Source organism: Patagioenas fasciata, chromosome 1, assembly GCF_037038585.1.
Source record: "Patagioenas fasciata isolate bPatFas1 chromosome 1, bPatFas1.hap1, whole genome shotgun sequence".
Taxonomy (NCBI): Eukaryota; Metazoa; Chordata; class Aves; order Columbiformes; family Columbidae; genus Patagioenas; species Patagioenas fasciata.
The window spans coordinates 69,733,986-69,755,264 of NC_092520.1; the positions used below are offsets into that span (position 1 = coordinate 69,733,986).

At 43.4% G+C, this 21,279-nt stretch overlaps 3 protein-coding genes and 1 long non-coding RNA gene across 5 annotated transcripts; 1 reads left to right on the forward strand and 3 right to left on the reverse strand.

Moving 5' to 3' along the window:
* Window positions 1-889: 889 nt before the first annotated feature.
* Window positions 890-4,383, reverse strand: MRPL30 (mitochondrial ribosomal protein L30). The gene is made up of 5 exons (XM_065829448.1): window positions 4,174-4,383; window positions 3,662-3,742; window positions 2,048-2,194; window positions 1,159-1,232; window positions 890-1,072 (listed from the first exon to the last, which is right to left on the reverse strand). The coding sequence occupies exons 1-5, from the start codon at window positions 4,366-4,368 to the stop codon at window positions 940-942; spliced, it is 630 nt and encodes a 209-aa protein (XP_065685520.1). The 5' UTR covers window positions 4,369-4,383; the 3' UTR covers window positions 890-939.
* On the forward strand, window positions 4,379-8,366 carry MITD1 (microtubule interacting and trafficking domain containing 1). 2 transcript variants are annotated; one of them, XM_065829447.2, is made up of 7 exons: window positions 4,379-4,612; window positions 4,808-4,909; window positions 5,022-5,158; window positions 5,241-5,327; window positions 5,979-6,094; window positions 6,452-6,512; window positions 6,595-8,366. In XM_065829447.2, exons 1-7 carry the CDS (start codon window positions 4,459-4,461, stop codon window positions 6,688-6,690), a joined length of 753 nt encoding a protein of 250 aa, XP_065685519.1. In that variant the 5' UTR covers window positions 4,379-4,458; the 3' UTR covers window positions 6,691-8,366. The 2 variants fall into 2 exon arrangements, with proteins under 2 accessions (XP_065685519.1, XP_071664454.1); XM_071808353.1 differs by lacking the exon at window positions 5,241-5,327 and having other exon boundaries at window positions 4,459-4,612.
* Window positions 8,367-8,494: 128 nt separating this feature from the next.
* LIPT1 (lipoyltransferase 1) lies at window positions 8,495-14,603 on the reverse strand. Its single transcript, XM_071808352.1, has 2 exons — window positions 14,369-14,603; window positions 8,495-13,468 (listed from the first exon to the last, which is right to left on the reverse strand). The coding sequence occupies exon 2, from the start codon at window positions 13,210-13,212 to the stop codon at window positions 12,091-12,093; it is 1,122 nt and encodes a 373-aa protein (XP_071664453.1). The 5' UTR covers window positions 13,213-13,468; window positions 14,369-14,603; the 3' UTR covers window positions 8,495-12,090.
* A 2,260-nt stretch (window positions 14,604-16,863) lies between these two features.
* Window positions 16,864-20,316, reverse strand: LOC136101925 (uncharacterized). Its single transcript, XR_010651403.2, has 3 exons — window positions 19,732-20,316; window positions 19,271-19,371; window positions 16,864-17,472 (listed from the first exon to the last, which is right to left on the reverse strand). It is a non-coding gene; the product is annotated as an uncharacterized lncRNA (long non-coding RNA).
* Between the last annotated feature and the right edge of the window lie 963 nt (window positions 20,317-21,279).

Consider the following 21,279-nt stretch of genomic DNA (forward strand, 5'->3'; position numbering starts at 1 on the left):
AAAACTACTTTATCATTAGATACAGAAGCGGCTTGCTAACTTTGGCCACAATTCTTAAAACTGTAAATAAAAATACGCATACAGTACTATTTGAGATTCTTCAGTAAAAAGTGTTCTTTTATAAGCTTGCAGCCCATCATTACTAACTTGCATCAGAGGCATGCTTTAGAGTCTTCGGAATTCTAAAGTCTGCAGTTTTAGAAAAGGGCAAGTATCAACTTTCACACAGACTGCAGCTCTTAGGCTCATACTATTAAACATTTAGGATTGAGAAATACATATGAAGTCAGACAGTGCAATTCCTGAAAGACAAATTATGCAGCCTACCAAGATGTGAATCACTCCTCCTGTTACTTCCAAGCAGGGAGTTTAGGTACTTTTTAAGCTACAGATGAGGCCAGATGACAGACTGTTCGCTTAGGAACAAGCGTGAGAGCTGGATGACAAGGTAAGTCCCCCAAATGCCTGCCTCAACCAAATGACACTCTCAGTGGACACCCAGCCATCTCTTGTGTAATTGGCAACCAGAGGGCTTTTCAATTCCAGTTCCCTCCTTCACACAATAAAGATGAAGCCATGCACTGTCATTGCAAACCTTTACTATTAGCTGGAAATGCCCTCACCATTAATAGCTAAATCTATTCTACTTATTTCTCTGCTTATCTGACTTTATGTTCTCTCATAACTAGCCATAAACTGCAATAATCTAGCCACAAAGTTAAAACACAAGGAAAGAAAGCCTATCATTCATTTAATATTTCAGGCAAACATTACCAATCTTGAATTTTATATTTGGACACATGTAATCCTTCTTTAAGCGGTGTCACCTCCATCACTCATACCAGACAGGGTAATAATTAAGCTTACATTTAATAAACAAACTCTTAACTCAAGAGTTAAATTATTTATTTTATAAAATATAAATCCAACAAGCACATCTTATGGCTTAATTTCTTTCTGCTCCACAGGTTTCAGATGCCGTTTAATGACAAGCTCTCCCTTGCTCGTAAGAAAGGTGTCCGACATTTCCTCTTCTGTTGGCAACCCGTAAGGTAGTTTCAGTGGTTGTATTCTACAGACAAAAGAGTTTGCTTAGTGAAGTCCTATGACTAGAAGAGAGTTACATTGTGTTCCAAATTAAACAAATAGTTAACAAACCTTATCAGATGTTTAACAACCTTCAGTTTGGAATTCACAGAAGGGATATTTTTGTGCAGTCTTGGCTGATGTGCCTGTAGAAAGTATAGAACAGGTTTTATAAATGCATTGCCAACCCCCAAATCTCTATTTACTAAACTTTTCACGCTGTCAGTAAAAATATAAACCACATTTACAAATGTAAGATTTAGAGAAATCTCATGCATCAAGAACACATATGAAAATATGAAATCAAAACTTGATCAAACTCTATTCTGGTAAAACGACAAATTCAGCTTCATTCCCATTATGTTATCGATATATTCAAATTTCTTCCAACTGTTAAAAAATACTATAAAGTTTAGGGAAAAGATTGCTTGCTTCAGATCTTAAATTGATCAACCACACATTTTTTTTTTCTCTGCAATATAAGACTGACTAGATGAATCTTTACACAGTGTGTTGTTGGCCTAAAGAATTTTGATTAAAACTTTGTGTCAAAGGTGTTTTTAAGTCTTGGATTTGGAAGCCTTTTCACTAACAAACTAGTCTTATCTACATATTTGCAACATCTGAATAATAAGACCCACAGAAAAAAAAAAAAAATTCAAAGTATTTACAAATCTATTTTTATTATTTTAGCAGAATTCTCAAGGTAAAGCTCTCCTCAGGCATCCACAGCAACACCACACAATGATATTCTGAATTCCCACTAAAAGGGCACTTGTCATTAACATTCCTCTCAGTTCTTAAACACATCATCATTTTCTCAACTAAATTTATAGCGGCTGTAAAACAATCCAAGTCTGGTGACTGCAAAATTGAGGTCCTTAAAAAACCTCACCTTAATTCTACCCTATATTTCTACATTTCTGATGTACACAATAAGTATAAAGAACAGCAATCATACTTTATCCAGTCCAAGATCATGTATTATCTTCTTTTCCCAATATGGGCGACCAATTACACTTTTAATTCTAGTAATAACGTGGATTTTGTGGGGCTGCTCAGGGTCACCTCCATACTTTTCATGATCTCCAGGCCGTGGCTGAAATACCTAGAATAAGAAGTTCACAAAAACAATGTTTTTCCCCTAAATATCTGAATTATTATTATAGTTAACAAAATAACTCTCTAAAACATACTGTATTTGGCAGTATAACTGTACAGAAATAGAGGCACGACACTCTATACAAGCACAGCACTTAATTCACATGCATCTCATTGAAGAGTCTCTGCTTAGCCTCTGAATGGTAACTTTTTTCATAGGCTTTAAGAATAATTTAAAGGAAAAGAGTCAACTGACACCAGACAGTATCTTGCAAAAAGATAACCTAAAAATGTAAATGTAAAAATTTAAAATGTAAGTCAGACTTCCCATCAGTTTGGTTTAGTTATTTATTGAATACTTCAGTTGGAAGGGACCCACAACAATCATCTAGTCCAACTGCGTGACCATTTCAGGGCTGACTAAAAGTTAAAGCCTGCTGTTAAGGGCATTGTCCAAACAACTCTTAAACACTGACAGGCTTGGGCATTGACCACCTCTCTAGGAAGGCTGTTCCAGTGTTTGTCCACCCTCTTAGTAAATACATGCTTCCTCACGTCCAGTCTAAACCTTTCCTGGCACAGCTTTGAGCCATTCCCATGTGTCTCATCATTGGATCCCAGGAAGCAGAGCTCAGCACCTCCCTCTCCCCTTCCCTTACCCAGGAAGCAGCAGAGGCATGAGGTTGCCCCTCAGCCTTCTTCTCTCCAAACTAGACAAGCCCAAAGTCCTCAGCCACTACTCACAGGACACGCCCACCAGCCCCACAGCCTTTCTCTGGAGGCATTCAAGGACCTTGACACCCTTCTTTAACGGTGGGGCCCGGAACTGCGCACAGTGCTTGAGGTGAGGCTATACCAACACTGAATACAGCAGGACAACCACCTCTTTTGACCTGCTGGTTATGCCGTTTGATGCCCCCCAGGATGTGGTTTGCTCTCCTGGCTGCCAGGGCACACTGCTGACTCCCACTCAGCTGCTGTCAACCAGCACCCCCAGATTCCTTTCTCCAGGGCTGCTCTCCAGCCACTCCTCTCCCAATTTGTACTTGGTGCACAGCAGCAGAATCTGGCATTTGTTCTTGTTAAATCTCATGCCATTAATCATAGCCCAAAGCTCCAACCTATGTAGATCCCTCTGCAAAGCCTCTGGTTCCTCGAGAGACTTGACAGCATTTCCCAGTTTGGTATCATCAGCAAACTTGCTAATGGTGCATTCAACTCCTATATTCAGATAATTGATAAAAACACAAACCGGAACTGTCCCCCTAGAACTGAGCCCTGAGGAACACCACTGGTGACCAGTCACCAGCCAGATGTAGCGCCATTCACTACAACCCTTTGGGCTCTGCACTCCACTCAGCGCACTGTGTACCTGTGCATCTCAGAGCCTCTAGAAGTCTGTCACACCACAGAAAGCACAGAATTAAGCAGTCTAATCCCTATTTTTCAGTTTCTTGGCTACTGAAACACATACCGAGTCTGGAATCCTTGACCTGGTAAAGAGACAACGAACCCATGCTGTGGGCGCCATCCCCTCCATCCTCTTCCCCAGCATCTGCAAAGAGAGTAGGACACAACTCGTCTGCACTTCCCTCATGGCTCTTCATACGTGCAAACAGATTATGCAGCCAAATTCAGGCCGGCAGGGCACATATCTCGTGTTAATCACATCTCTGGGTAGCTGAAGAACAGCCTGTGCTGACACCGGGCGCCCACAAGCTCCTTCGGCCTCTCCACCGGCCGCACTCTCCCCTCAGGGGAGACACCGACCGGGCCTCGCGACGGGGACGCCCCGGGGTGGGGGGTGAAGCTCCCAGCACCGCGACGCTCGGCTCCTCGCGCCACCCGTGTCCCCCTCCACACGGCCGCCCCCCGACGCTGCACGGGGAGGCCCCGCCGCCGTCGCCGCAGAGTGGTCGCGCACGGCCAGAGGCGCGGCGCCAGCGATAGGTTGCTCCCAAACAAACCCCCAGCCCGGGCCAGCACCTTCCAAGCGGCTGCGTGCCCCAGGCCCGTCCGGCCCGCAGCTGCCGCCATCTCGGTGCGCAACGTTCCGGCCGGACACCGACGCCGCGGCGCTTCAGTCCCGCGCTGGCGGAAGGACAACGGTGAGACACAACCCCGTCCTTTTCCCTCCGCGTCCGTGTCTGTTCCCCGGGAGGCGGGGGAAGCGGCACGCATGCGCACTGTGGACCCCGGCACTGCCGAGGGCGTGGCCGCCTGGTGCCGGTCAGGGTCGTGGGCCCGGTCCCCGTCCGCGCCGTGGCGCCCATGTCGCGGGCGGGGGGCGATGGCACCGCCGCGCTGGAGCGGGCCGGGGCGGAGACAGTGAAGCGGGCGGTGGAGCTGGACCTGGCCTCTCGCTTCCAAGAGTCGCTGGTGTGTTACCAGGAGGGCATCGACCTCCTGCTGCAGGTGGTGAAAGGTACCGGGCGGGGCGGCGGCGGCGGGTGGGTGGGTGGGTGGGTGGGTGAGGGGCGGTTGGGCAGCCGTTTGCTACAGCCGTTGAGGAGACACGAGCCGCATTTGACGGCCCCGGTCCCCCGTCGGCTGGCGGGGGCGCTGGCGGTGTGTGCTCCCTGCCTTGAAGAGAGCTGGCCTGGGCGCCTTTGATCCACAGCCACGAAGGATGAGGCCAAAAAGCACCGTTACCGAGGGAGAATATCCGAGTACATGACCAGAGCTGAAGACATTAAGAAACACATTGAAAAAGAGAAACAAGGTATGGAGCTGGGGTGTACCTGTTTGCATTTAAATACCTGTTGTTATGTGAATGTTGTGGTTAAGGCAGGAGTTATGTCACAATGTTTACTGAAAGACAGACTTCTTTTCAGATGGCAAATACCATAAGCAAATCAGGATAGAGGACAATGCAACAGGTTTCAGCTACGAAAAGGTTTTCCAAGAGTACCTCACTGAGATTCTTTCTGAAGTTTGGGTGGAGGACCCGTACATTAGGAATGTTCATCAGGCAAGTAGATATTCGGTGTAACTAATACAGATGTAACTACTAAAAAAGTTCCAAGTTACTAAATTAAATAACACTTTTGCAGTTGTATAACTTTCTACGATTCTGTGAGATGCTAGTTAAGGGGCCGTGCAAGGTGCAAACAATCCACCTCCTCACTTCCTATGAAAAAGTAAGTGTCTAGACTTTGGTTTCTATTTCCCCATAATCAGGTGTTACCACATGCAAATATGTATATACAATGTCTTTAAATATAGATTTGTTGTTACTTACCAGTACGTGTTAGACTGAGCCTTCATCAGAAGACACAGATTAAAAGAAAAATAATAAGTGGGAGTCAAACATAACCAATTTATAAGTTAAGAGTTTTCTCCTAACTCTAACAAATTCTTGGTAAACAGAATCTTAAATGGAAAAGATATTTTTGTGAAAGTTTTGTTATGGAAAATGTCATCAGAGCCAAAGCATCTATTGAGACATGTTTTTTTCTCTTCAGGAACTGTATATAGTTGTCATTTTAGAGGCTTTGATAAGTTAAAACCTCTCAAACTATCACTGCATTTATTTTGGCTCAGATAGTATTAGGTATCTAGTTTCAGAGAGCTGAGAGTGAGTACCTCCTCAGCATTCCTTAGCAAATGTATCTGTAATGTCTGCTTTTTATCCTGTCTCTGAAACTGCAAATCTGCTTTCATCCAAGTTACTTCCTTTTGGTTTAAGTTATTACTGAAAAGGTTTTGTTGGTGAGTTTAGGAAGAGGTGGCCGGAAGTAGAATACATGATTAAAAAAAGAAAAACACCACATTATATTTACTTTTAACAGGGTAGTGGGAGGAGTCAGCAGATAAGTGGCTTGGAAGAAATACAACAATCATTGAGAAATTATGGAATAACACTGAATATCGCATTTTCTTCTTCAATACATGATCGAGAAATTAGGTGGGTGATATAAAAAATCAGTGAATGCCAGTTACTTGAAGTCAAACTACTTAAGTCAAACAACTAGACAAGTTGAAAACTAGAAGTCAAACTACTTTTGGAACAACTTCTAATTACAGCTGTGATTAACAAAAGTGAAAGGCAGTGGCTCTCACTGGGTAAAATCAGCTCTCCATAGTTTCATGTGTTCTAACTGTGAACATAATAGATGTCTCTTTATACAGAACAGTGTTCATACAGGTATCAGCTACACTAGGAAATAATTGTGATTGAAACAAGGAGCTCGTGCATCATGTGGATATAACTTTTTTTATTCAGCATACTCATAGTATTCAAATTTGTGAATTTTTACAACAGATTCAACAATGGATGGATGATTAAGATTGGAAGGGGTCTTGATTATTTTAAGAAACCACTGGTAAGAATGCTTTGAACTCTTAACTTATTCTGTAAAAGAGCTGATAGTATTTTCACCATGTCAATTCTGTTAATTTCTGCAGGGTCATTTCAGCATTGGATACTGTGACTTTGACTTGCGACCTTGTCATGAAACAACAGTGGATGTCTTTCATACCAAACATACAAAGAAAATGTGATCAGATATGACTGCTTTTAATGAGTGTTTTTATAAGCATAAAAATGTAAAGCTGGAACATGCTGCTTGAGTCCAGCTGTCCACCCTTAGAAGCAATTCTTCTAAGTGCTTAGTCTAGCGCAGCTTTTATAATCTATAGGTTTAAGAACATTTGAGATTTTTTCAGTGTGAGAAAGCACAACTGTACAGTTCCTCCACTGTAGTTCTCCCATAATCTTAATTAATACAATCCATGTCTAAATTTTATCTTGGTTTCATAACAGACCCTCAATACTGTCTCTCAAAGGCTTGGTTTTTGTCATTGCTATTTTTACTGTTAGTTTTTGTCTTGAGGCAAATTTTGGTTTTTTTAATCTTTATTTGACTGCCTCACAAACATTTGAAGCTGGGCTGCCACATGTCCTCTTTCATAAGCAGCCTTATTTATTTCCTTTAATTCCTGTATTCTAGTCATGACTACTGTTATGGCGTGTTTTGGTCAAACCCGTAATACCTGATTTTGCAGACTTTACTAGCAACCTCAAATATAACATTCAATTTTCCAAACTCCTTGCATATAAACATCGTAGTGTTCAGTATAGAGACATTTTAGGGTCATCTTATTTGTCTCTGCATGATGGATGTTGGGTTGGAAAGGATGCAAACAGCTGTATTTTTTCTCTGTCATTTGTGTATGTTCTTTTATCCTGTGGTATATGGTCATATGCCTGTTTTTCATCCTTAGCATTAGGTGTGGAAAGGTTGTATTATCCTCTGCCAATCTTTTCCGTGACTTCCAAGTTTATTGTCTTTCCAGCAAGTCATGCCAGTGTGAACTGCAGTAACCTGTTTCCCTGCTACTAAGATAGTCCCCTAAATAATAAGAATTTATTTTTAAAATCTGCCACAAGTTGGATACCCTGAAACTTTCTTATTAATAATGATTCTAAGGAATGTGCTAATTGGAAGAAAGACAAAGTCTTTTCTTGTCTTTACTTGATCCTCTGGAAAGCAGAAGGTAGCACCTGAGGTGCTGCTGCTTTTTCTCCTAACACATGAGTTCTCGATCACTGTCAGCACGAATCCAGCAAAGTCCTGTATTCTGACATGAAGAACAGGCAGTAGCCTCTTTTACAGGTCTCATCCAAAGTCTTTTCAGCCTCAGGACTGATAAGTGCCTTACGTTTTTCTGTATTTTGTAATACAATAAGCCTCCATATTCTAGTAGCATGTTCAGTGCTTGAACTTTTTTTCTGTCCTATGTTTCTTTTTCTGGATGGCTGGTCTATTTCATGATAATTTTTTTTATTATTTACTTTATTGTTCTTTCACGTTCTATCATCTAATGCTGCTTTCCTTTTATTCTTGCTTCTAATGCAACAAATCTACTCCATAGCTATCAAGAAGAAACAGAGCTGGTCTTTGCCTTGTTCTTTGGGTCACAGTTTGCCAGTGGTTTGCCTTCTTTATCCTTTTGCATAATAATGTGTCAGCTTTTCAGTGTTACATCAGCAAAAAGAATAATATATGTGCCACAGAAGCTGTACGTGACCAGTCAGTCCCCTCAAACATTCCATAGAAGCTCCCTGGCTTGCTGGTGTGATACTAGGTTTTTGGTGACTGTCATCAGATTTCTTCAGTTGTATATAATATATGCCTATTTTTAATGGGAATAAAGATTATTTTTTATTATTTGTAGTTTTAGTCCTCTGTTTGAATTCTTCTCTGCACTACATAGGGCAATTCAAGGAAGCTGGGTAATGCCTTATAGATCAGCCATGTTTGGGAGAAGGTTCACTGTAAATACAGTAAGCTTCCCAAATGTCAAGCTTTGTATGTTTTAACCTAGTCCAGCCATTTCAAACACACAGGGGCAAAATAAAAAGCCACCTTAAATATTATAGATCAACTATAAATCCTTATACTCAATTGGAAATAAAAATCTTTGTTTTCTCCACCTTGTAATACAATATGCCTGTCTGTTCTAGTAGTAAGCTCCTATAATGTGGTCCTCTACAAATACCACACAAGGCAAGCATGGTCTTCTCTCTCCAACCTTTTCATTGCCAGAATGTTTTCTGTTTTATAATGAGACTATAAATCAGTAGGTAAGACCATGGCTTCCTTTTGCAGATCTCATTAATATGTGGTATCTGTACGTATGTCCAGCTAAGCCTTTAGTGATGTCCCAGTTGGTGCTGCACTGCAATTTTTACCTATAAGCCCTTTATTTCTGAATAGTTCCTTTCACTGACAGTAGGAACACCAGGTGTGAAGAGGAATGAGCGTTGATGAGTAGGGAAAAAAATTATCGGAGAAATCTGAGAGTGCAGTTCTGCAATTTACTGACTCCAGGCCATATTCTGTGGTGCCACTCACACTTAGTATGTCAGGTCATCACCTGGGTTGTGCAGCCGGGACTGTCCCTTCTGGCACAATCAGTGGAGATGACCTCAAGCCGCCTTACCTACCGAAGTCTGTCATTCAGCCCTGCAGTATGGCTGCCAGTCCCAGCCAAGGGCTGGATTCACCCCCACTGACTGCTCTCCCTAGCTAAAGGCAGGTCACTTCAGCGATGCAAATTCCTCCTCCTGAATGCCGATCGACCAGCCATCTTGTAAAGGGGACAGTGTGGAAGGGACATAGTAACACCTCACAGCCATTTGCAGGCCTCACTTGTTAAATATTTGCAGGTAAGGGTCTCCTCTGGTCAGCACAATTTAATTAGCAAAGGAGGCAAGTATTCATAAAAGGAGAGACTGCTTAGGGCTTCCTAATCTGCTTAGAGCCTCCTTGTTTGAAGAATTTTAGTGGCCACTGTTAGTTACCACATCATGATGCTTATTTGATGGTTTCATGAAGAATGAGTTGTATAACCCAGCAGTATATCAACTCAGTAACAGCCTCACTTGGGCAGAGGTCGTATCAGCAGAGGTTGTCCTTCTGCTGCTCTGTGTTCTCTCTCATAGCAATAAACCGCTGCTGTTTGAACCTGATGAAACTTGCATTCCAGTTATTCCATGACAGAATTTGGTGCTGTGACTTGGATTCATATACCCTGCTTCACCTGGGAGGATCGCAGACTGATCCCTGCCAAAACCCCCTTAGTGCAGCTCTGAAAGGTGAGGGACCTTTTGAAACTCCTGCTGGAGCTTCAGCTGAGGGTTGTCGGTATGGACAACAAGGACACTGGAAATCAGAATGACCTTAGAAACCCAATTGTAAGTCTTTTAAGTCCAACAGGACTCAGTCACCCTAACTTTCCACCCAACTCTTCCTTCATGCCACAGCCTCAGAAATGTGATTATGACAACCCAAAGGACATAAACATCATTGCTACTTTACCTTCTTTGGGCTGGACTGGTCTTTATTTATCTTGCGTAATTATATACCTGCCTAATTGATACTGGTATTTCTCAATCCACTTTATGTGCCTCTGATTTTCCTGCAGTTCCCTCATCTTCAGAAGTAGTAAACACTGTTGGTGTTCCAGGACAACCCTTATGTTATCTGGTAACAAGCTCTTTGAAACCATCCGCCTCATTTCTGGATACCATGCTTTAGGTCCTACGGTCCTACCACCTCATTTAACCACCTGGGATAAGACGCCTACGTAAAGTGGGTTCTACTATTTATTGTGCCATGAATGGAATTTACCTTGATGTGCTCATACCTCGACAGGGTGAATTTATGCCTTTTTTGCTAGATGAACCTCCCACTTCATATTTAACTAACACTACTATTCAAGGGCAGTTTGGTGGAGAAAGAGTGTATAACATAAAGGTATATAAACTCTGTAACTACCTCATTTGGGCAGAGTTCACATCAGCCAAGTCTGTCACTGCTGCTCTGGGTTCTCTCCTACAGCTATAGCAATAAACTGCATCTGTTTCAACCTGATCAAAATTGCATTCTGCTTATTTGGCAACAAGAGCGAAATAGATCTTGAGCCTTTCTTTCATGATGTTACTTTATACTGAGCTATAATTTTTATTTCACATGAAAACCGTCGTTTTCAGTTCACTATTGCCTTTCAGTAGCAATTTTTTTCCTAGGTGGTAACATAAGGAACCCTTTGCTCCTCAATCTGTATTTGCAAGTTATTTTCTAATGTAGTATTCCCACTTTTAGGTTAGACAGCAGTAACTATGGCAGCAGGGACTCCGAGCTTTGTGCCAGGCAGTGCAGGTACAAAGAAGGCACATGCAGCCTCTGTCCCACTTAGCCTTTCCTGCCCTCATCACATAAACTTCCACACTGAACTTCCTAACCCTTCCCTTGCTTTTGCATATGCATAGACAAAAGCCCTAAACCAGGCTGGAAATTGCTGCAGAATGCATTTAATCAAACTATCATTTTAATTGTATTTTATTATTTTAGCTGTATTATTGTGTTTGAATAACCTATTTTAGCATGAATAGCCAAACTTAGCATGAGTGGCCAGGCTCGCTGGAATTCCAGGTCACATCTTGTGAACTTAACTTTGTTGCTTGGTTATGGGGGCCTTGAAGACCAGTACCACAAGATAGAGAGGAAACTGTCAGCAGAGGCTGCAAAAAATTCAGATAAGAACAGTTAAAAAAGCTGCCTGAAGGACAGAGAAAGAGAATCCAAAAAGAAACAAAGAAGTCCCAGACCCAGAATTACCATTGGAGCAAAAGGCATGCGAACAGTGTGAAGTACGCATGAAGACCAGGTGCATAGATGGTGAGGGTTTAAACGCTCAAGCCTCTTTTGTCTCAGGGTCCCCCCGCCTTGAGAGGCACTCAGTCTGGACAGTTTCTTTGCTGTACCTTTCAATTTATTTTTTATTTTACCTTTTATTTTTATTTTTTTTTAAGCACAGACATCTGACACTATGCTACCAGAAACCTAGGGTCAGCTGCTACATTGATGCACTACACAGTGGTGAGCTTAGCCTACTACCATGCTTGTAGGGAGGGAGGGGGTCACCAGCAGCACCCAAGAAAGGACTTTCAACCAGAAACCAGGGTCACATCCCTCTCCACACAGCTCAGGGGCTGAGACGTGGACTTTGAGCCACTATTTGCAAGGAGCGGGATGCTGGCTGGGGGATCCAGCACAGCAGCAGAGCAGCAGCTGTCCCTCTACCTTGGCCCATCTGTGTCGCCCTTCTGTACTTTCTCTGCCAGTTTTAGATGTCTCCACAAGCTTCCCTGGTTTACACAGCAGCATGGAGCCATACAGGGCTGCAGCCTATTGCAGGGGCTTACATCCTGCAGTCTGGGAACCTCAGGTACGGGCAGTGTGAAATTTAATTGCTAGTAGGTAATGTTAAGCAAAACAAGACTGAACAGCTCTAATGACTAATAAGAGAAAAATTCAGCTTGTAGAAATTCATGTTTTGTTTTCGATAAATTAAAAAGCAGCAGAAGTTTAACTTAGACTTTCAAAATGCAAGTCACATTAACCTTGTCATATTCTCACACAGCAGATTCCACCTGCTGTGCACCTCATCATCTTGTGGACACACTCTTAGCAACATTGTCGCTAGTGTAGTGATTTCATTTGGGCAAAACTTACTGCCAGTAAAGCTGTCCACCAGTTCACTGCACAGTGCTGGTGGCAGCCACTGCTCTGGCAGATCAATGTTACAGACTTCAATCCTTCCGTGCTTTACATCCAGATCTACTTTAACATCAATAACAGAATCTTTATAGACCATGTTCAAACAAGTGCTAACGCTGAACTTGGGTGTCTTTCCATACACCCATTCCCAGGCTTGTAGTTCTTCAGTTTTATTACTAATTCCAGGAAGCACAGTCTCATCAGCTGGATTTACTAAGGTGATATGATGATCTATTTGGTGTTGTGTGGCATATTCTTCAGCAATGGCATCCAGGAGCATCTCACAAGTTAAACTAGGGTCCTCTTCAAAGAGATTTTTCACTGAGGCAGGCACACTAGGAGTGGCATTGCTTTTTATCCCTTTATAAGGACTCCTCAGCACAGAAGATAAAACAAACTTATCTGCATTACAGAGTAAGGTACAGTGGTGATAAGCAGTCGTCCTTCCCAGCTTTGCAGCAGTACCTGAGATTTTGTATTGCCCGTCTAGCAAGATGTCATATCTATCAGTGACATGTACGTCTAGCTGGGGGCTCAAGGCTTTCAGTGCCTTCACAACTAGTTTCAGGTTTTCCATTCGTTCATATTTTTTTCTCGCTGTAAAGAAAGTCAAATTTATATTGCCTAAGTCATGGTAAACTGTCCCTCCTCCACTTCTCCTTCTGGCCAGTTTTATATTTTTCTGCCTCATTAGCCTGAGGTTGCATTCCTGCCAGGGATTCTGATGTCTCCCTATTACCACAGCAGGGGAATTTCTCCAAAGGAAAAGGACCTGTCCATTCTCTAAATTCATGTGGTCATGGATCCAGTCTTCCACAGCTAGATTTTGGTAAATATCATTAGATATAGACTGGATAATGAGGCCTCCACTCATCGTGCTTCTGAAACCAGCTTTTGGAGTCTTGAGGATGCAGGATAGCTGAAGGCAGCTCTTTAGTGATGACTGGAGTACCATGTTTTTAATAAATGGACAGCAGATTGAAGGAATACTTGGTCTGGTAAAGCTGAACGTGGCAAGTGCACAACCTGCTGTTGTGACAGAAATGAAATGCTAGTGGCTGTCATGATGCAGTCCCACTGTTCCCAAAGCAGCAACGCTCCCCAGCTGATGTGAGTTACAAGGCATATTTCTCCTCTTGAAGCTCGTGATGCTGTTCCAACCCCGACGTGTGTTTAACATCAAAGCTGGGGTTGTCAGAGCAGCCTGGTGCCTGAAAGAACAAAGGAAGAAATGCAATCAAACTGTGTATTTTCCCCTCACTCAACACAGTCTTGCTAATACAATTTTACTTCGTGTATTTTGCTAAAGTTAGTTTTAGCAGTCCAGGTTTGTTATGGGTTTTTTTGTTTGTTTGGTTGGGGTATATTGGGTTTTCTGTTTGGGTTTTTTTCTTTCATTGATCTGATCAGAAAAAACAGGTGCAACAAGTTCATGAGCTTGTGGGGTCAGTGCCGAGCCAGCCAGGCCAAGGCTTCATAGAATCACAGAATGTTAGGGATTGGAAGGGACCTCCAAAGATCATGTAGTCCAATCCCCCTGCCGGAGCAGGAACACCTAGATGAGGTTACACAGGAATGTGTCCAGGCAGGCTTTGAATGTCTCCAGAGCAGGAGACTCCACAACCTCCCAGGGCAGCCTGTTCCAGTGCTCTGTTACCCTCACTGTGAAACTTCTTCTCAAATTTAAGTGGAACCTCCTGTGTTCCAGTTTGTACCCATTACCCCAAGTCCTATCATTGGTTGTCACAGAGAAGAGCCTGGCTCCATCCTTGTGACACCCACCCTTTATATATTTATAAACATTAATGAGGTAGTAGTAGTATCTATACGGCTTCTTGCCCTGGAGCCAGCAGCGCCCAACTGAAAGTCGAGGCGAGCCCCGCGGAATTACCGGAGCCGCTACCACCCGCTGCCGTCCCGGGCGCCTCTTTGCTCTTGGCGCGGGTGTCCCGCTACCCACCGCGGCTCCTCCCGAGAACCAAGGCCACCCCTGGGCGGCAGCGGGACCCCCCGCGGGGCTGCACGGAGACGACGCAACTCCTGCCCCCGGTCCGGTCCGCTCCGCTCCCCTCAACGGCCGGCCCTGTGCACGGGCGCCAGCCGCTACTCACGGTGTGAGCAGGCCCGTCGGCGGCCCCTCAGCGCGCTGCGGAACGTCTTCCGCTTCCCGGGGTTAGAGGTGCCGGGGGCGGGCATCCGGCCCGGCGGTTCGTGACTCTGCCACCCGGGTGAAGGCGAAGAGGGAGAGGGGAGCGAGGGTGTCCGGCGCCCCGCTTTGGTGCAGGGGCCGTCAGCTGTTCGGGTGGAGCTGAGGGCAGCGGGTGGCACCGCAGCGAGCTGCGCCTGCGGGTACCGCTTCTCCCAGCGCAGCCGGGCCGGGGTACGGCTGGGGGGCGTGAGAAGGGGTGAGAATGGTCAGCTGCTCTGCTACATGCTGCTGACTTAAAGGTCTTCAGCCTGGTAAAAACAAAACAAAAACCACATCTCCTATGGTAAGAGATTGTAAAATAGTAAGTGATATTAAAGAAAAACCTTTGCGACCTCTCCCAACACTGTAACTGCAGAGCATCGCAAAGAGGCAGATGCACAATGGATAAAATGGATGATTCTTTGTGCAGGACCCAGCTGTGCAGTTCCTCTCTACAAGATGTTCAGGGTGCGGGAAGCTTTCAGGAGTTCAAAGGGAGACTGAACATGTTAACACAAATGCACAGAGGGTTGTCAAATACATAGAAACTCTCCACAGCATTTGTGAACATACAGAAACTAAATGTTGATAGCATAATTCATTAACAAGCTGGAAATGGACAGGCTAGATAATTAAAGATGTACTGCATACAGCAGATTGTCTTCAGATTTGCATTGATTTAAGCCATTCTTAAAGTTGTCCAGACCTTAGCTGTAACTCTTCTTCAATAACTGTTGTCTGTATTTACATTGTGGGCCAACACTTAGCACTACTAGTTGAAATTTTTATGCACAGTAGTATCTATGTGGGCAAATATGTGCTATATACCTCTTGCTGGTGTGCATACATTCATAAGTGATACATTGCATGCCTTTATTTCCCATTCCTCCTCAATGTTGGAGTCCAAAGAAGTGAAAGAATTGCAGAGAAAAGGGGCAGGACAGTGGGTTGTGACAGTTCACATAGACTATTGCTCTTGAAGAGGAACAGTTACAGATAATTTTTCTTCCTTCCAGTTCTAGGTAGCATAGGAAGAAATACCGAGTCAATATCCTTATTTGGATGAAACAGTGAAACTGAGGAGTGATTTGGCTTTGGGTATGAGGTGTTCATATGCTTGCTTCACCAATAAAGAAAACTGTTTATGATGGGGCCTGAATTGCTTTTACCTTCTGATTGAAGAAACAGTACTAGAACAGCTATATTCCCTGAAAGGTGAAGGAGAAAAGAAGGTGGATCAAGGGTGAAAGGTTTCAGAGATTAAAGATGTGAGCTTGGGGTTGTTTCCTACTGAAGAACTGGATCATTAAGAGTGTGACAGTTCCTTACCCAACTCTTAAAAGAAATGTGTGGGTGTAGTAGGATGAGGAAAAAGTAACAAATATGTCACCATGCCCCTGCACTTGGCAGGTTGTATTATCACACTAAAAAAAAAAAAAAAGTTGGTAATTACTTTAAGCAGTTTGAAATGGGCATAGCTTGTTGCTAAACTAGACTGGTGATAACTTTTCACCGGAGTGAACTACTCTGTAATGCACAGGGTAAAAAACATAGAATTTGTCCATAAAAATGTGTTGACGTAGTGTTCCAAATATTGGAAGATCAGCTTTTGAGGCAGTTGGCAGAATGCAAAAGTGAACCTGGGCACTGTAACACTGGTCAGCGAAAGTGAAATGCATCTTGTGGGACTTCTGAAGTTAATAAAAAGCAAACAAAATACAGGAACATTTGTTTCTGTTTTGGCACTCTTGGAACTTTGTAGCATGTTGTTCCTTCATTTTTGCCACGGGGTGTCACTAAAAACATACTGTGTGCTGTTACACTCTTTTTCAAGTTGAAAACTGTGGGCCTAACCAAGGCAATTCTGTTTTTTAATTAGAACTAGAATTTGCTAAAAGTGTAAAATGTACAGAATACTAGGTGGACAGGTAAAAATGTCGTGGGTCAGTTTCTGTTGCACTGAAGGATAAAATAGACATGCAACAGCAAATACCTCTCTTGAAAAATGGCTATTGTTGAAGACAAACTCAGCAAGATAATTAGAAATATTCTGGCAGTAAGCAACAAATATGAATTTATAAAGAGGATTGTATTGCATTATAAGCCAGCAGAAGATCCTGAGAGATACACATAAAATCTCAGAATATAGAGTTATCCCATGGTACAATCCAGCAAAATCTACGTTTATGACACTGTCACTGTTTGATTGCAGGGTGACAATAAACCGTGGCAGATGCTCTCTGTCAACCCCTTCACCTTTCCCTCCCCCACAGCCCCCACTCCTCACTAAGGAAAGGGCGAAGGGCAATAGGGCAAAGAGGCAAAGAGAGAGAGGAGTTGCAAGTTGGAACAAGTTAAAATGTTTTACTAATGCTGCTAATAAAATAGAGAAAATAATACAAAATATACAAAGCCAAACTTGAATTTCCTGACACAGCTCAGCACTGCTCCAGCAGCTGCAGGGCAGGCACCTGGAAGTCCTGGGTTGGACTCTGCAGCAAACTGGAACTGGATTCAGGGATGCCTGATCTGTCACTAGGCCTCAGATCACAGGTACGGCAGGCAGAGTCCTCTGCAGATGCCAGTCATAGTCGAAGAGAGTGAGACCCTCATGATCTCCTCCCTTTATATGATGTATGACATGGATGGGATGGAATACTTAGTTTTAGTCACCTGTTCAGTTTGCTCCTCCTTGCAAATGCATCCCTCTCACTTACGGGACGTGCATTCTTATTAGCGACCTTGCATACCATTGCTATGTCTGGAAAAACGTGTATCCAACTTCAGAAAAGTGCAGTTACTTGGAAGAACTTAGCTGAAAGGAAAATTCACTAAAAGAGAAACTGGTCTTGTTTTTAACAAAACCAGGACAGACACTTATTCTGGTATTTCAGGAATGCAACTCTGGGTTCAGTCTCTGTGTGCAGGAATTCCAAAGCCATTAGGCTGCTCTCCTGTGGTGGAAGTCTGAGGAAAACGTCCATCTGCATAGCTGATGTTAACTTTCACAGAGCCTTGGGCAGCAGCCTACAGAAGATTTATTACTTTCATCATTTGCTCCAGCAGAAGCTGAATTATGCATGAAGGGGCAAGAGGAGGGAAGAAGGCTTGTCTTAGCAGAAGAGAGGTTGAACCAAGTCTTAACAAAGCTGCCATTGTCTTACTGGTGGACCCAAGTAATACCTTTCTAGACTCGACTTCAAATATCCAGCTTGCCAACTGGACTTCTGCAGTAAGAGGTACTCTGCCACCTTAGCTCTGCTGTTCTCATCATAAATCTCAAATTTTTAAACATGTTTTAGAAATATAACATTCTCCCAACTAATTTTAGAGAGATTTTCCCCATTTTCTGTCAGTCCTTAAAACCACCTTAGAACACAGACCTCTCTGTAACAATTGGAGGTCTTTGTTCTTCAGGGGCCAGTAAATAAGCCAGACCTCTACTGTTGCTTTGGTTCAAGTCTCATGGCCCAGCAACCTGACAAGCAATTCTGCATTCATGTTTTACTGCATTCACATTGCTGGCAATGCAAACTGCTTGAACTTTCCACTACCCACCTCAGTTACTACTCTAATAACAAGTTGTTTGGGGCTTTTGTTTGTTTGTTTGTTTTTCACTGCTGGAAAAACAGGAAAGGGGCAAGTCTATCAAATTAACATCAACACAAGAAAACATCTCTACCATGTTATGTTGGCTAACAGGACTAGCGTCCTTCTGACTCCTTAAACAGGCTGCGCATTTTGTTACAGAAACACATCCTTGACACCTGCCCTAGCCCCAACAATCGAGGTAATTTGGAACAAACTATGATGTTTCAATATCTGGCCTAATTTGTCCCAAATTTCCAGATGTGGTATCTGATACGTTCCCAATGAATAAAGTGTACATACCATGATTTATTTCTCTCTTCACTCAGTCTAGTGAGGACTGCATTACGTAGGAAGCTGTGAGTTTTGGAGGGTGAGGTTAATGTAACAGAGATAGTGCAAAGCTGTACTAAAGCCATCTTCTCTGTGGACCTAAATAAAAACCTTTCTGGATTGGACTTTTAAAATTTCTTACATCTTAACTACAACCCTATAAATCACACACCTGCAAAATACAGCAGTTATTAGTTTTGCTTTTGAAAACAATTCTGTCTATGAGTTTTGTTCTTTCTCTGATGAACAAATTTTTGTTTGGTGCACAACAAGCAAAGCAACTGTTCTGCAAAACATTAAACCAGCATTAACATATAAGAGAGAACTCACCATACATCACTTAGAGAAAACCACAGACATACCAGAAAGATGCCAACTAAAGATATATAAATTTACTCCTAAAATGGATATTCATGAAGAATAATTTTTATAAAGTTATGAAAACCTGAAATGCTATCTTTTCACATCTCTTTTTGAGGCAAACATGATAATGCAGAATCTTCTGTGATTATTTCCACCATACCAAATGCAGGATGAGGAGAGGAAAAGAAAAAAACTGTTTCTCTTGCCCTTTTTCTGGAAGTTAAAAATCTTCCATTTTCTTGTCTGTCTTTGGGTGGGAATCACATTTCAGTGGTATTACTCCTAATTTCCAAAGAGGTGACCTCTATCCATGAATGCTTAATAGTGGCAGCTTGCCAAAAAAACCTTGTCATTCACTCAGCACTGTCTCCACAATATAAAATCTGTGTTAATGCCTAACAGGGAGGAGAGTAAGTATATTTTCTCTGGTGTGTCAGCTTCACTTTGGGACTACCTAAAGCAGCCTCTTTCAAAGACTGTTTATATCTATGCTAGATGTGAGCAGGCAATAGTAGTCACAGGATTCACGCAGCTTCCTTACCCTTTTCACGTCGCTTTCTTCAAAGGCACCAGTCTTATCCCTGTCTGTGCTATTCCAAGAAGAGATGTGCAGCTAGAGGTGCTGTAAATAAGAATTCCTCTCTTGGGGCATAAGAAAACAAAACAAGTAATTTCTTTCATATGATTTTGTTACTGGAATGAAGAAAAGCATAATTATCCTTGTAATACCTTGACACTTTAACTTTACAATGTTTGTAAACAAGTTAACATCAGATCTAGGCTTAAAAAGTGGGAATGAGTTCAGACTGGGGTTTATTAAATGTGTGAAGCTAATGCTTGATACTGTCAAGAAACAAGTGTGATGTTAAAAGTAATATTTATTCTGGACAATACAACTGACACATATATCTTACAAATACATATGTAAATTAGATGGGTTTGGGGTAGAAGGTAAGATTTAATTAAAGGAAGGGTATTTTCACAAGATTAAGTCTTTCTTACCTAACACTTGTTTTGTTCTTGTCAAGCCAGTACAGTAATTGCTGGAGTTTTCATCTGTAGAAGTGTCTCCTTGGATCCATCAGGGAGTGCGAAAGGGAGATCGACTGGTGGAGTAACACCCTTACGTGCCGGTCGGAAAGGCCCCAGGGAGGTACCCCCGAAAAGGAGATGGACCTCCTGCCCTCCCGGACAGAGGCGGAGGTCCTGAGACAGCCCCACCCTTGTCGCTGTCGGGCAGAGGTAAATGACCTAAAAGAAGATGAGGGTTGGAAGCTTATTCCAGTTCGGCATCACGGGCAGCCCCCCTCCCTGCCTGATTTGCCTCCCCAGGTGCCCCTCCGTAATAGGTTTGAGGCCCTGGATCTTGAAGAAGAGGTAGGTGAGGAGGTGGTGCCAAGCCTGCCTACAAGATCACATAGGAAGAGGCGGTTGACTACACAACTGAAGACTACCTCTGATAAGAAAGATAGAAGGGTGATTGTAATAGGAAATTCCGTTCTGAAAGGAACAGAGGGCCCAATATGCAGGGTTGACCCTCATCTTAGGGAAGTCTGTAGTCTACCTGGAGCCCGGATCAAGGATATTGCTAGAGAGCTCCCCAGACTGGTGCACCCAACAGACTACTACCCGCTGCTGGTCTTCCAGACAGACGGGGAGGAAGTTGCTTCCCGTAGTCTGAGGGGAATGAAGAATGACTTCAAGGTCTTGGGAAGGATGGTGAAAGATTCAGGGGCTCAAGTGATCTTCTCTTCACTCCTTCCCTCTTCAAGTGACGATGTGGGGTGGAATGGGAAAATTCAATCTCTAAATGGTTGGCTCCAAGACTGGTGCTACAGGCAGGGCTTTGGTTTATTTGATAATGGCTGGTTTTATAAGACTCCAGTCCGGACAGTGTTATGCAGGAAAGGCTTGTCTCGCAGAGGCAAAAGGATGCTGGGGCAGGAATTAGCTGGGCTCATTTGGAGAGCTTTAAACTAGGCTCGAAGGGGGATGGGGTTGTAGTTGGGCTTGCCCCAGTGGGGCAGCATTCTAAAACAGATAAGGACCGGGTGGCCTCCTGTGCCCCTAGGGAGAAATTGGTGTGCTCTGCTCGCTCCCTGAAATGCCTGTACACCAATGCGCGCAGCATGGGGAACAAGCAGGAGGAGTTAGAATCCTATGTTCGGTCGGGAGATTATGATCTGGTGGCAATTACAGAAACGTGGTGGGACAGTTCACATGACTGGAATGTGGTCATGGATGGCTACGCCCTTTTCAGGAAAGACAGGCCAGCCAGGCATGGTGGTGGAGTTGCTCTCTATGTGAGAGAGCAACTGCAATGTACTAAATTCTGCCCAGGAGCGGATGAGGAACGAGTTGAGAGTGTATGGGTCAGGATCAAGGGACAGGCTGGCAGGGGTGATACTGTTGTAGGTGTCTATTACAGGCCACCAGATCAGGCTGAGGAAGTTGATGAGGCCTTCTATGCGCAGCTGAGAGTGGCCTCACAGTCACAGGCCCTGGTTGTTGTGGGTGATTTTAACTTCCCTGATGTTTGCTGGAAGGACC